The sequence below is a fragment of the Pleurodeles waltl genome, chromosome 6 (assembly GCF_031143425.1).
Source record: "Pleurodeles waltl isolate 20211129_DDA chromosome 6, aPleWal1.hap1.20221129, whole genome shotgun sequence".
Lineage (NCBI taxonomy): Eukaryota > Metazoa > Chordata > Amphibia > Caudata > Salamandridae > Pleurodeles > Pleurodeles waltl.
In genome coordinates, this window is record NC_090445.1 from 1,701,096,165 (window position 1) to 1,701,111,839 (window position 15,675).

At 47.4% G+C, this 15,675-nt stretch overlaps 1 protein-coding gene across 1 annotated transcript in view; it reads right to left on the reverse strand.

The window, feature by feature from the left end:
- The window catches only part of LOC138301813 (E3 ubiquitin-protein ligase TRIM38-like), an 89,356-nt gene that overhangs the window by 32,961 nt on the left and 40,720 nt on the right, over window positions 1–15,675 (reverse strand). Inside the window, exon 3 of the mRNA XM_069242313.1 lies at window positions 12,010–12,240. Coding sequence (XP_069098414.1) covers window positions 12,010–12,240 — 231 coding nt within the window. The remainder of the gene's footprint in view (window positions 1–12,009; window positions 12,241–15,675) is intronic.

Below are 15,675 nucleotides of genomic sequence, written 5' to 3' on the forward strand. Positions count from 1 at the left end.
CAAAAGACATGTATAAAGAGTGTGTCTGCGCTGTGAGCGCTGCAGAAGACATGTATAAAGAGTGTCTCTGTGCTGTGAGTGCTGCAAAAGACATGTATAAAGAGTGTGTCTGCGCTGTGAGTGCTGCAGAAGACATGTATAAAGAGTGTGTCTGCACTGTGACTGCCGCAGAAGACATGTATAAAGAGTGTGTCTGCACTGTGAGTGCTGCAGGAGACATGTATGAAGACGGTGTCTTCACTGTGAGCACTGCAGAAAACATGTATAAAGAGTGTGTCTGCGCTGTCAATTCTGCAGAAGACTTATAAAGAGTGCCTGCGCTGTGAGTGCTGTAGGAGACATGTATAAAGAGTGTGTCTGTGCTGTGAGTGCTGCAGGAGACATGTATAAGGAGTTTGTCTGTGCTGTGAGCGCTGCAGAAGACATGTATAAAGACTGTGTCTGCCCTGTGAGTGCTGTAGGAGACATGTATAAAGAGTGTCTCTGCGCTGTGAGTGCTGCAGAAGACATGTATAAAGAGTGCGTCTGCGCAGTGAGCGCTGCAGGAGACATGTATAAAGAGTGTGTCTGCGCCGTGAGTGCTGCAGAAGACATGTATAAAGTGTGTCTGCACTGTGAGTGTTGCAGAAGACATGTATAAAGAGTGCGTCTGCGATGTGAGCGCTGCAGGAGACATGTATAAAGAGCGTCTCTGCGCTGTGAGCGCTGCAGAAGACATGTATAAAGAGCGTCTCTGCGCTGTAAGCGCTGCAGAAGACATGTGTAAAGAGTGTCTCTGCGCTGTGACTGCCGCAGAAGACGTGTAGAGTTTCTCTGCACTGTGAGTGCTGCAGAAGACATGTGTAAAGAGTGTCTCCATGCTGTGAGTGCTGCAGAAGACATGTATAAAGAGTGTATCTGTGCTGTGAGTGCTGCAGAAGACATGTATGAAGAGTGTGTCTGCACTGTGAGCGCTGCAGGTGACATGTATAAAGAGTGTCTCTGCGCTGTGAGTGCCGCAGAAGACATGTATAAAGACTGTCTCTGCACTGTGAGTGCTGCAGAAGACATGTATAAGGTGTGTCTGCACTGTGAGTGCTGCAGAAGACATGTATAAAGAGTGTGTCTGCGCTGTGAGTGCTGCAGAAGACATGTATAAAGAGTGTGTCTGCGCTGTGACCGCTGCAGAAGACATGCAGCCGCGGTCAGAGAAGGGAAACCGGCGGTCTCCCGCCGGTTTCCCGCTGCCCCAAAGGAATCCTCCAAGCCGGCGCAGCATGCTGCGCCGGCATGGGGATTCCGACTCCCCCTCCCGCCATCCAGTTCCTGGCGGTTCTCCCGCCGGGAACCGGATGGCGGGAGGGGGAGTCGCGGGGCCCCTGGGGGCCCCTGCCGTGCCCATGCCTATGGCATGGGCACGGCAGGGGCCCCCGTAAGAGGGCCCCTAAAAGTATTTCAGTGTCTGCAAAGCAGACACTGAAATACGCGACGGGTGCAACTGCACCCGTCGCACCTTCCCACTCCGCCGGCTCTATTACGAGCCGGCGTCATCGTGGGAAGGGAGTTTTCCCCTGGGCTGGCGGGCGGTCTTGTGAAGACCGCCCGCCAGCCCAGGGGAAAACTCGGAATACCCTCCGCGGTCTAACGACCGCGGAGCGGTATTTCGGAGGGGGGAAGCCTGGCGGGCGGCCTCCGCCGCCCGCCAGGCTCGGAATGAGGGCCTGTGTCTGCCCTGTGAGTGCTGCAGCAGACATGTATAAAGAGTGTGTCTGCACTGTGAGCGCTGCAGGAGACATGTATAAAGAGTGTGTCTGCGCTGTGACCGCTGCAGAAGACATGTATAAAGACTGTGTCTGCCCTGTGAGTGCTGCAGAAGACATGTATAAAGAGTGTGTCTGCACTGTGAGTGCCGCAGAAGACGTATGAAGAGTGTATCTGCGCTGTGAGTGCTGCAGTAGACATGTATAAAGAGTGCGTCTGCGCTGTGAGTGCTGCAGTAGACATGTATAAAGAGTGCGTCTGCGCTGTGAGTGTCGCAGAAGACGTATAAAGAGTGTGTCTGCGCTGTGAGTGCTGCAGAAGACGTATAAAGAGTGTGTCTGCACTGTGAGCGCAGCAGGAGACATGTATAAAGAGTGTGTCTGCGCTGTGAGCGCAGCAGGACACATGTATAAGGAGTGTGTCTGCGCTGTGAGTGCTGCAGAAGACATGCATAAAGAGTGCGTCTGCGCTGTGAGTGTCGCAGAAGACGTATAAAGAGTGTATCTGCGCTGTGAGTGCTGCAGAAGACATGTATAAAGAGTGCGTCTGCGCTGTGTGTGCTGCAGAAGACACCTATAAAGAGTGTTGCTGCACTGTGAGTGTCACAGGAGACATGTATAAAGAGTGTGTCTGCGCTGTGAGTGCTGCAGAAGACATGTATAAAGAGTGTGTCTGCGCTGTGAGTGTTGCAGAAGACATGTATAAAGTGTGTCTGCACCGTGAGTGCTGCAGAAGACATGTATAAACAGTGCGTCTGCGCTGTGAGTGCTGCAGAAGACATGTATAAAGAGTGTGTCTGCGCTGTGAGTGCTGCAGGAGACATGTATAAAGAGTGCGTCTGCACTGTGAGTGCTGCAGGAGACATGTATAAAGAGTGTGTCTGCACTGTGAGTGCTGCAGAAGACATGTATAAAGAGTGTGTCTGCGCTGAGAGTTCTGCAGAAAACATGTATAAGTAGTGTGTCTGCGCTGTGAGTGCTGCAGAAGACATGTATAAAGAGTGTGTCTGCACTGTGAGTGCTGCAGAAGACATGTATAAAGAGTGTCTCTGTGCTGTGAGTGCTGCAGAAGACATGTATAAAGAGTGTGTCTACACTGTGACTGCCGCAGAAGACATGTATAAAGAGTGTGTCTGCGCTGTGAGTGCCACAGAAGACATGTATAAGGAGTGTCTCTGCACTGTGAGTGCTACAGGAGACATGTATGAAGACTGTCTCTGTACTGTGAGCGCTGCAGAAGACATGTATAAAGAGTGTGTCTACGCTGTGAGTGCTGCAGAAGACGTATAAAGAGTGCGTCTGCGCTGAGAGTGCTGTAGAAAACATGTATAAGGAGTGTGTCTGCGCTGTGAGTGCTGCTGAAGACATGTATAAAGAGTGTGTCTGCGCTGTGAGTGCTGCAAGAGACATGTATAAAGAGTGTGTCTGCACTGTGAGTGCTGCAGAAGACATGTATAAAGAGTGTGTCTGCGCTGTGAGTGCTGCAGAAGACCTGTATAAGGAGTGTGTCTGCACTGTGAGTGCTGTAGGAGACATGTATGAAGAGTGTCTCTGCGCTGTGAGTGCTGCAAAAGACATGTATAAAGAGTGTGTCTGCGCTGTGAGCGCTGCAGAAGACATGTATAAAGAGTGTCTCTGTGCTGTGAGTGCTGCAAAAGACATGTATAAAGAGTGTGTCTGCGCTGTGAGTGCTGCAGAAGACATGTATAAAGAGTGTGTCTGCACTGTGACTGCCGCAGAAGACATGTATAAAGAGTGTGTCTGCACTGTGAGTGCTGCAGGAGACATGTATGAAGACGGTGTCTTCACTGTGAGCACTGCAGAAAACATGTATAAAGAGTGTGTCTGCGCTGTCAATTCTGCAGAAGACTTATAAAGAGTGCCTGCGCTGTGAGTGCTGTAGGAGACATGTATAAAGAGTGTGTCTGTGCTGTGAGTGCTGCAGGAGACATGTATAAGGAGTTTGTCTGTGCTGTGAGCGCTGCAGAAGACATGTATAAAGACTGTGTCTGCCCTGTGAGTGCTGTAGGAGACATGTATAAAGAGTGTCTCTGCGCTGTGAGTGCTGCAGAAGACATGTATAAAGAGTGCGTCTGCGCAGTGAGCGCTGCAGGAGACATGTATAAAGAGTGTGTCTGCGCCGTGAGTGCTGCAGAAGACATGTATAAAGTGTGTCTGCACTGTGAGTGTTGCAGAAGACATGTATAAAGAGTGCGTCTGCGATGTGAGCGCTGCAGGAGACATGTATAAAGAGCGTCTCTGCGCTGTGAGCGCTGCAGAAGACATGTATAAAGAGCGTCTCTGCGCTGTGAGCGCTGCAGAAGACATGTGTAAAGAGTGTCTCTGCGCTGTGACTGCCGCAGAAGACGTGTAGAGTTTCTCTGCACTGTGAGTGCTGCAGAAGACATGTGTAAAGAGTGTCTCCGTGCTGTGAGTGCTTCAGAAGACATGTATAAAGAGTGTATCTGTGCTGTGAGTGCTGCAGAAGACATGTATGAAGAGTGTGTCTGCACTGTGAGCGCTGCAGGTGACATGTATAAAGAGTGTCTCTGCGCTGTGAGTGCCGCAGAAGACATGTATAAAGACTGTCTCTGCACTGTGAGTGCTGCAGAAGACATGTATAAGGTGTGTCTGCACTGTGAGTGCTGCAGAAGACATGTATAAAGAGTGTGTCTGCGCTGTGAGTGCTGCAGAAGACATGTATAAAGAGTGTGTCTGCGCTGTGACCGCTGCAGAAGACATGTATAAAGACTGTGTCTGCCCTGTGAGTGCTGCAGAAGACATGTATAAAGAGTGTGTCTGCACTGTGAGCGCTGCAGGAGACATGTATAAAGAGTGTGTCTGCGCTGTGACCGCTGCAGAAGACATGTATAAAGACTGTGTCTGCCCTGTGAGTGCTGCAGAAGACATGTATAAAGAGTGTGTCTGCACTGTGAGTGCCGCAGAAGACGTATGAAGAGTGTATCTGCGCTGTGAGTGCTGCAGTAGACATGTATAAAGAGTGCGTCTGCGCTGTGAGTGCTGCAGTAGACATGTATAAAGAGTGCGTCTGCGCTGTGAGTGTCGCAGAAGACGTATAAAGAGTGTGTCTGCGCTGTGAGTGCTGCAGAAGACGTATAAAGAGTGTGTCTGCACTGTGAGCGCAGCAGGAGACATGTATAAAGAGTGTGTCTGCGCTGTGAGCGCAGCAGGACACATGTATAAGGAGTGTGTCTGCGCTGTGAGTGCTGCAGAAGACATGCATAAAGAGTGCGTCTGCGCTGTGAGTGTCGCAGAAGACGTATAAAGAGTGTATCTGCGCTGTGAGTGCTGCAGAAGACATGTATAAAGAGTGCGTCTGCGCTGTGTGTGCTGCAGAAGACACCTATAAAGAGTGTTGCTGCACTGTGAGTGTCACAGGAGACATGTATAAAGAGTGTGTCTGCGCTGTGAGTGCTGCAGAAGACATGTATAAAGAGTGTGTCTGCGCTGTGAGTGTTGCAGAAGACATGTATAAAGTGTGTCTGCACCGTGAGTGCTGCAGAAGACATGTATAAACAGTGCGTCTGCGCTGTGAGTGTTGCAGAAGACATGTATAAAGAGTGTCTGCACCGTGAGTGCTGCAGAAGACATGTATAAACAGTGCGTCTGCGCTGTGTGTGCTGCAGAAGACACCTATAAAGAGTGTTGCTGCACTGTGAGTGTCACAGGAGACATGTATAAAGAGTGTGTCTGCGCTGTGAGTGCTGCAGAAGACATGTATAAAGAGTGTGTCTGCGCTGTGAGTGTTGCAGAAGACATGTATAAAGTGTGTCTGCACCGTGAGTGCTGCAGAAGACATGTATAAACAGTGCGTCTGCGCTGTGAGTGTTGCAGAAGACATGTATAAAGAGTGTGTCTGCGCTGTGAGTGTTGCAGAAGACATGTATAAAGTGTGTCTGCACTGTGAGTGCTGCAGAAGACATGTATAAAGAGTGCGTCTGCGCTGTCTGCGCTGTGAGTGCTGCAGGAGACATGTATAAAGAGTGTGTCTGCACTGTGAGTGCTGCAGGAGACATGTATAAAGAGTGTCTCTGCACTGTGAGTGTTGCAGAAGACATGTATAAAGAGTGTGTCTGCACTGTGAGTGCCACAGGAGACATGTATAAAGAGTGTGTCTGCACTGTGACTGCTGCAGAAGACATGTATAAAGAGTGCGTCTGCACTGTGAGCGCTGCAGGAGACATTTATAAAGTGTGTCTGCACTGTGAGTGCTGCAGAAGACATGTATAAAGTGTGTCTGCACTGTGACTGCTGCAGAAGACATGTATAAGGTGTGTCTGCACTGTGAGTGCTGCAGAAGACATGTATAAAGAGTGTGTCTGCGCTGTGAGTGCTGCAGAAGACATGTATAAAGAGTGCGTCTGCGCTGTGAGTGCTGCAGGAGACATGTAAAGTCTGTCTCTGCACTGTGAGCGCTGCATGTGTGGATTAGAGTGAGCGTGGAGCATTTCTGTCGTGCTTTAACCTAAGGGGACAGAATTTTGTATCTGTTGGTTGTCAGTGCGACCCAAGACAGAGGATGGAAAGATGGAAAGAGTCTGCCAAACAGGGAGGTGGGTTATGGGTGTATTAAAGCACTTTGAGGCTGACCAGGCTCCTCTGAAAGGAAGGAGGGAGGCAGGTGCCACTTAGGAGTGCTGGGAGAGTCCATGACCACTTCCTGCTCATTCTCCCCAGAATAGTTGTTGTGGACAGGTTTGTGCAGCTGCTGAGTTGCAGGGTCTCTCCCTCTTTTGTGCCTTTGTCTCAGATTCCATCAAGGTGCACCCTCCTCCACTCCCACTCTCTGCCACGCTTGAGGGAACAAAAACTTTGGCCTGACCATTCTGGGCAACTGAATACATTATCAGGAGCTCCTAAGATGGATCTCTGGAGCCCACATCCACGTCTGCAAACCGTGGATAAAAACTAGTTAGAAACCCAGATCCGTGCGCCAGGCTTTGCTTTGACCATTGTCGGGACCATAAAGACTGCTGAGAAGTAATACTGCAGCTTCAGAGCCAGGACGCCTGATTGTGACTTCATGGGCAGGAACCCGGCGAGGAGAGCTGTAGACTGCCTAGAGAGAGCAGGGTCTGCCTGCTGGACATAGGGGGCAGGTGGACAGCATTACCCCAGAAACCTGCTTTGTGAGCTCTCCATCGGTACAGCGGTCTGACTCACTGAGTAGATGAGTACAAGAAGAGTGCCTTGCAGGAGGAGTACGAGAGGAGTGCCCTGCGTGAGGAGGTACAAGCAGATGGGGTACGAGAGGAGTGCCCTGCATGAGGAGGTACAAGCAGACGGGGTACAACAAGTGTGCCCTGCATTAGGAGGTACAAGCAGAAGGGGTACGAGAGATGGTCCCTGCATGAGGATGTGCAAGCAGAAGGAGTATGAGATGAGTGCCCTGCAGGAGGAGGTACAAGCATACAGGTTATGGGAGAAGTGCTGTGCATGAGGAGGTACAAACAGATGGGGAACAAGAGAAGTGCTCTGCATGAGGAGTACGAGAGGAGTGCCCTGCAAGAGGAGGTACAAGCAGACAGGGTACGAGAGGAGTGCCCTGCAGGAGGAGGTACAAGCAGAAGGGGTACGAGAGGAGCGCCCTGATTGAGGAGGTACAAGCAGAAGGGGTACGAGAAGAGCGCCCTGATTGAGGAGGTACAAGCAGATGAGGGTAGGAGAAGAGTGTCCTGCAAGACGAGGTACTGGCAGAAGGGGTACTAGAACAGTGCCCTGCAGGAGAAGGAGGTACAAGCAGAAGGGGTATGAGAAAAGGACCCTAAATTAGGACGTATGATTAGATGGGGTATAAGTGGAGTACTCTAAATGAGGCGGTACAAGCAGATGGGGTACGAGAGGAGTGCTCTGCATGAGGAGGTACAAGCAGATGGGGTACAAGAGGAGTGCCCTAAATGAGACAGTACAAGTAGATGGGGTACGAGAAGTCTGTCCCGCATGAGGAGGTATTAGCAGATGGGGTATGAGAGGAGTGCCCCAATTGAGGAGGTACAACCAGAAGGGGTATGAGAAGAGGACCCTGCATTAGGACGTATGATTAGATGGGGTATGAGTGGAGTACTCTAAATTAGGCGGTACAAGCAGATGGGGTACAAGAGGAGTGCTCTGCATGAGGAGGTACAAGCAGATGGGGTACAAGAGGAGTGCCCTAAATGAGACAGTACAAGTAGATGGGGTACAAGAAGTCTGCCCCACATGAGGAGGTATGAGCAGATGGGGTATGAGAGAAGTGCCCTAATTGAGGAGGTACAAGCAGAAGGGGAATGAGAAGAGCGCTCTGCATGAGGAGGTATGAGAAGCAAGGGTTCTTGCAGAGTGCCCTGAAGGTGGAGATACAAGCACACGAGGTACATGAAGTGCGCCTTGCAGGAAACATCTGTCTGGGCAAGGAGAGTGCAGCTATCCAGGAAGAACACAGAACATGGCCACCTCTAAGGTAGGGGCTTCTCGTGCAGCTGGATGCTCCAAAAGCACATTACACTGGGTGCAGCGCTGGTGGAGATACAGACTTTTGGAGGCTCTGATTCAGATTCTTGCCAATTTCCTGCAGTGACTGCAAGAGACCGGGACGCCTGCACCAATCACCCAGGGCAGAGGTAAAGAGGTACCCGAATGTTCCAGACCACCCTGTGTCAAGGAGAAGTTCCCTCAAATGCATATACCAGAAGGGAAAAGGCAGATGCCGAGGAGGATCAGGCGACCTGTGTAAACACCGTCCTTGTGGGTCTAACCTTTGTTAAGGCCCTGGAGGAAGGTGACCCATGTGTGGAGGGTCCTAAAGGGTTTCCAGGCAACTGTGTAAACAAAAATAGAGTTGCTTAGGGAACATGACTACCATAACAAGGTATCTTGCATCTGGCTATAGTTTTGTTGCTTCGTAGGGTGATGGAACCGGAATGCATATGGCTGGGTCTAAACTGGGGTGGCACGGTGAGCAAAAGAACGATGGATTAAACTCAGATCTGTGACTGGGGGTGAATGGTTGATTAGTTCCGCATTCCGTCTATCATTTGTGTTTTGCTTTGCTTTTGCCGCCATAAGTGCGCCAGGTATGCCCAGACGTGGGTCCCGGGCTCACTATGCCACTGGATTCTAGCTAGCCTGACTGATGAAGGGTAAAACCCTGAAACTGGTCCCAGGATGCTTGTTTCCGGTCCAGGGAGGACCTGGCCTGGCAGTTCAGGCTGGACTGTTCCCATGAGGAATAGGGTGAAGACTGATTTGCATACGGCTGGTTCTAAACTGGGGTGGCAAGGTGAGCAGAAGAACGATGGATTAAACCCAGATCTGTGACTGGGGGTGAATGTTTGATTGGTTCTGCATTTCATCCATCATTTTTGCTTTGCTTTTGCTGCCATAAGTGCGCCGGATATGCCCAGACGTGGGTCCCGGGCTCACTATGCCACTAGATTCAAGCTAGCCTGTCTGATGAAGGGTGAAACCCTGAAACCAGTCCCAGGATGCTTGTTTCCGGTCCAGGGAGGACCTGGCCTGGCAGTTCGGGCTGGACTGTTCCCATGAGGAATAGGGTTGAGACTGATTTGCATATGGCTGGGTCTAAACTGGGGTGGCATGGTGAGCAAAAGAACGATGGATTAAACCCAGATCTGTGACTGGGGGTGAATGTTTGATTGGTTCCGCATTCCATCCATCATTTGTGTTTTGCTTTGATGGAATGGCCATGGTGCCCCTGCCTTGAGTGTCCAACTGCATGTGAAACTGATACACTGACATTTTGCTTGGCCCTGTAACACACTAATATAATGTGTGCACAGTCTACCTTTACTACTTTTCGGTATTCACTAAAGTAAGTTACTATTAGGAACTTTACTACTAGTAAAATTACTAGTAGGAAAGTTACTACTAGTAACTTACCTCTGTGAATACTGAAAAGTAGTAAGGTTAGAATTTTGGTCTAAGTTAGGCTTTTGCTATAAACTTAGACTTCAGGTCTAAACTTAGATTTCAGATGTAAAGTTAGACTTCAGGTCTAAACTCAGACTTCAGGTTTAAAGGTAGACTTTTGGTCTAACTTTACCTTTGTCAACCAGGCCCTGATATCTAACTTATTAGCACCCCAGACACCTTACAAGAGGCAATCTTGTCAACGGAGAAAGTCTGTGGTCATCTGCATTAGGAAAATAGTAATTGCCCAGATCAAACATTTTTTGAACATCATGATATATAAAATGGAGAAAATGGTTTCACGCAGGATTTACATGTTGGAAAGACAACTTCCACCGCTTCGTGCCTGGTGGGCCTGTTGGAATGTTTGGATATAATAGAATGGGGTGTGAAATGAGGGAATATGGCGCTCAGGAAGCCAATCCAACCTATGTAGTATAACGGGGTAACCCCACAAGGGAAACACACAACCCTTAGAGGTATAGAAAACCTCAAAAACTGAGAAAACACACACTGAGGTTCCCCTCTTGTAGATATAAAAAGATTATATATTAAATATGCAAGTCTTATGAATAACAATTTTTATAAATCAGTCCATATCACACCAAATAGGTTGTAAAATCATCCGATGAGTCTAAAATGTATTCGAAATGTATCTTCACATCAAATAGTCAGAGATCCAAAGACAATTGCAATTCCAGCCAACACGTGTTTCGTCTTGGGAAATATTACATCCCCTACGACTTCTTCAGGGCTAGAAATCATAAACATAATGTACGAGTTAAAACCAACATGCTCAAACACCAAGTTTACATTAAATGTGTAAACACCCAATAAGGAAGTTAAATATACCTATTCTATCATCTAAATTACGTGACAGGAAAGTCACTACTAAAATACACCTAATAAATAACACCATCAATGAAACACCTAATAAAGATAGGCACACACAAGCCCACAACATGCTAAGCAATTAAGTGACCAACCACAACCAGTAAAAACCAAGAAAAAGACCCAGATGCAGCCCACAGTGCAAAGTGGGCACCCAAAATAAAAACTATGGTAAAATACCTTAATTGTCCATAACAATTCCGTATCAAGCGGTAATACAAATTACCTAAATGAATATGTGCTCCAAACGTATATAATATCGAAAATAGAAGTCCAGATCTAATGTCAAGGAAAGAAAAAATGTATTATTTATTATACTCGCATCAAATAGCTTAAACTTCTAGTCATTACATGCCATCAAAAAAATAATTAAATTCATCAACTTCCCATAAAGACCTAAAGCGATCAAAAGTCAACAGCAATACATTACTTCTGAAAAGAAAAACATTAGTTTACACATTTCTCTAGCTGTATACCAACTTTACAAAAGAAAAACATTGATTTAAGCATTTCTCTAACTACATATCGACTTAACGTGATCAAAAACTGCCGCAATATTGATGTCGCGTCAGAATTTTGAATCGGTATCAGTAACTCACCCAGATATTTTGGATCAAATCATCACCAAATAGGTATTAGAAAAACCAGCGTCTCCTGTTGAATTTGAATGTTTGACCATGTGTATGGGCTGCTTCATATCTTTTTTCCATGAAGAAGTTGAAGGCTCTTGGAATAAGATCTTTACATGTCTGTCTGAGATCACTGGATGAGGACAAGATGCTGGGTGCCCGGATAATCATATTCATTTCACCCCTTCAAGTTCAGAGAAAATAAATGTTCTTGCCACCAACAATGCCAGACGATCTCATATCCAAGTGGCATATAGAAAGCCTATATTCTTGGCAAGGGGACTGAGCCCTTAAGTGTATCAAGAAGGAGACTATGAGGACACAAAAGAACATGCGCTAAGTTTATTCATGACGTACTTTGGCCCTATGTTTTGGTATTCGTGCGCCATGACCCCCAATACTCTCAGATGGTGTCTCTCATGATGCTATTCCTATCTTGCCTTTTCACATTTTGTTTCTGGCATCCATTATGTTAATCCTTGTACTGGAACTGCCTGGTGTGTCGCTAAAGCTCAAATACAAAAAAATACAGAAATAAAAAATATCTAGGCCCTACATTGAGATGGGTTATTGACATCTGATACTGTTAGAGGTGACTGTAAATGCCTCAGTTTGTATGTTGTATTGGCTGACAGCGTAAAAAGGGGGCAATGTAAGTTACTGGTTTCTGTATATTGTGTGTTTCTGTGAAAGTGCCTGGGGCCACTGTGCATTGATAATGTTAGGAGATCACGCATGTTTCCCTTATACATGTAGCACTGCACACACTGTATGAATTTTCCCCTTTCTTCTTGTGTTGAATTTACCAAACACTGTCTCACCTTCAGGAGTTCCCACGCCGACGCCTCGCACTTCTTTTCTATCTCTGTTATCAGGGCATTGAGAGAGGTGATTTGATTGGTCAGTTTGGTGATATTTGCATTTTCTACCATATTAATTTTCTTCTCCATCTTCTCCAGTTTTTCATGCAGTGTTTGCTCATTTTCTTTCAGGAGTTGCTGCAGTTTCTCAAACTCAGATTCAAGTTTCTTCTTCTCATTTCTTAACTTGTCCTGTAAGAAGCAAAGAAAAGCTGGTTAGATGTTGTGAAGCTTCCTACAAGCGCTGCCGTCCTTAGGGTCGGAGTCCGGACGGAGGGTGGAGGAGTTGATAGTTTCTTTTAAAACACAGAACACTAGCGTGCTCGGTCTCATTTCTGAACTGCAGCCTCTTACTACCTTGCCTTCAACCATCTTCTGTCCTTCCCACACTCCTGCCTCCCTTCCTTCAGACACCTCACAAACCACAAGCTCAGAATTTGTAAAGTTGCACTGAAGCTAGATTCTTGGATAAAGCACCATAGAGAAGTGAGAAATTGGGTTGTTGGTTGAGGGGTTGTGAACCCATCTCAAGCAGCAGCCGCAATCCTTATCAGGGTGACCACAAGAGTCACTAAATTAACCTGTTCTTAACCCTCTGGCAGCTCGGCACCAAAGCCGTCAGGCTTAACTAACAGGCAATGTGTAAAGTATTTATGCAGAATTCAAACTATAATAAAGTGAAAGCACAACACAAGAAACATTCCACACCAAGTTATAAACTTAGAGTAAAATTTTAGAAATTACTTTGACATCAAAATGACAAAATTCCAATCAGTAGAATCAGAAATATGCAATTTCAGAGATTTAAATTAAATATAGCACCTAAAAGCACATAGCGCCACTCACAGGCATCTGGTTGTGCAAGACTGGGTGAAAATCTCCAGTTTAGGCTGACCATGATGGAACGTGGGCCAGAAACAGGGACCAGGTTAGTTCAATTGAAAAAGTTAACTTCTAAAGACCAGCGCGAAGAGTTCTGTTCACGATGGAGGAGGGCGGGAGGAGTAGGCAAAGCGTTGTGGATGGTCGTCGCTTTAGTGCAAAGAGCAGGCTAAGTGTTGCAGATGGTCATCGCTATAGCATGAGGATCCTGTTGGGCAACGAGGACTGTCTATTGCTGGAGATTCAAGTTGGTAATCTCTCCATGGGCTGGTAATGCTCTAGAGTGAAATGCAGATCTCAAATTGCTGGTTGTCGCTGCCAGTAGAGCAAAGAATTGGGTTCACTGGAGCTTGGCATTAGCAGTCAGAGAAGACAGTAGGATCTTGGAGCAAACAGGCCCATCCAGGGTCACCAAGAACCAAAACTTCAGGATTTCTCCTTTTTGAGTGAGAGGAGTTCATGTTGCTGCCTCCCAAGTGTCTAGGACCTGGGAAGGCACCTCTTGAGGATCAGGGACTCACTCTTGCAGAGGCCAGAAGGGCTCAGGCAGTTCCACTTCCAGATCTAGTTGCAGGTCTAGTTAAGGTCCAGACAGCACGTCAGCTGGGCAGATGCAGGGAGGCCTTTGGAGTTTATGTCCCTGTAGCTCAAACCAGTCAGCTGACCCTTGGAGTCACTAAACCTACAATGGGAACAGGTTCAGCCTTCCTTCTGAGCAAGACATGGAGGGCAGGCTTCAAGCAGCAGGGCAGCATTTCAAAGTGTTGCATTTAAACACAGCAGGCATCTTGTTCCCAGTGGCTGGTAGACAAGTGTCATATTTATAACTGAAAGTGCAGACTCTTCTAAGTGGGAGAAATTTAAAGTGCAGGAAAATGTTCCATATTACGAACATTTTTGCAGAACATTTTTCTGCATTTTAAATTCCTCCCTTTTAAAAACATGGTTATGTGTTTGTGTTATACTCGGAACGGTGCCACATATGGCGAAAGGTATGTCCTGTGCCACAAGTACATACAACACAGGCTCTCCCATACACATACATCCGATTCATATGCACACATGTTCATACATCCCAAATGACCACACTCTCACTTGCACACATGGCAGCCCGGCCATAGTGCCCCTGGCGAAAGTATTTTGTTCAGACCATCGTATCTGGATGTATTGACATTATGCATAAAGTGAATGAAGCTGTCGTGGGGGTGTCTGGTAACACGGTACGAGTCGCAGGGCCTTCAGTATCTCATGATGATTTTCACCAATCAGAAGTATCTCTCCCATGGGAGAGGGAGGCCTTGCAGTACTACCAGGGTATGTAAAACTTGAAAGTACACGTCCACCCTGGCCTTTGTTCTGTTTGGGGCCTACCCGGGGGTGACATATGTATTAAACAGGAAGGTTTAGGTCTGTCAACAGAATTATTTTGCCAGGTCGAATTGGCAGTTTAAAATAGCACACACAAGCTGCAATTACAGGAATGACATGTTTAAAGGGCTACTTAACGGAGTGGCACAATTAGTGCTGCAGGCCCACTGGTAGTGTTTAGTGTACAGGCCCTGTGTAGACACAGTACCAGTTTACTAGGGACTTACAAGTAAATTAAATGTGCCAGTTGGGTACAAGCCAATTTTACTGATGATGTTTAAAAGAGAGAGCACAAGCACTTTAGCAGTGGTGAGCAGTGGTGAAGTGCACAGAGTCCTGAAATCCAACATAAACGGGCTCCGGAAATAGGAGGGTGAAGGAAATAAGTTTGTGGATGGCTCTGCAGAGAGGGTCAAGTCTAACAGGAGAGAACCCACCTCTTGCAGAGACAGTCAAAGACCCAAAGTGAGGCTTAGTGGAGAGACTGGCTGAAGTCACTTGTGAGTGGGTGTGATTGACAGTTGAGAACGCAAAAGTGGTGTAGACAGGAAGTTCCAGCAAGTGAGATAAAAGGCAGATGAATTCTGGAGAGCTGGGCTGCTACCATGTTGCTGGGACCCTAGATCTGTCCCCTGGGAAGGAGACACTGTGGGAGCAACCTACATCGGCCCACCAGTGATGGAGTATTGCTGATGCGCAATTTCACACTCAACATTTTACTCCGCTGTGGAATGGATGATCGAGGAGGTTGGTTAGACAAGTGTTGTCCTACCCCAGAACAGGAGGCTGTCAGTTACCAGGTGAGATATATATATCCCCTGCATGGAATGGGAGGGTGTGAATTATCAGGTGAGGGTTTCTCACCCCAGCTGGAATAGGTGGGTGTGAGTTATCAGGTGAGGGACGTCTCACCTCAGCCTGGAACGGGAGGGTGTGAATTATGAGGCAAGGTATGCCACACCCCAGACTGGAATAGTAGGGTGTGAGTTATCAGGTGAGGTAGGCCTCACCCTAGCCTGGAATAAGAAGGTGTGCATTAACAGGTGTGGTATGCCTCATCCCAGGTTGGAATAGTAGAGTGTGAGTTATCAGGAGTGGTATTTCTCAACCAAGCCTTGACTAGTAGGCGGTGAGCTTTCAGGTGTTGTATATCACCCCAGGTTGGAACAGGATGGTGTGGGTTATCAGGTGAGGGATGTCTCAGCCCAGCCTAGAATAGGACGGGTTGAGTTATCAGGTGAGTTATGTCTCACCCTATCCTGGAATAGGAGACTATGGGCCTGATTACAATTTTGGAGGAGGTGTTAATCCGTCCCAAATGTGACGGATATACCACCAGCCGTATTACGAGTTCCATAGGATATAATGGACTCGTAA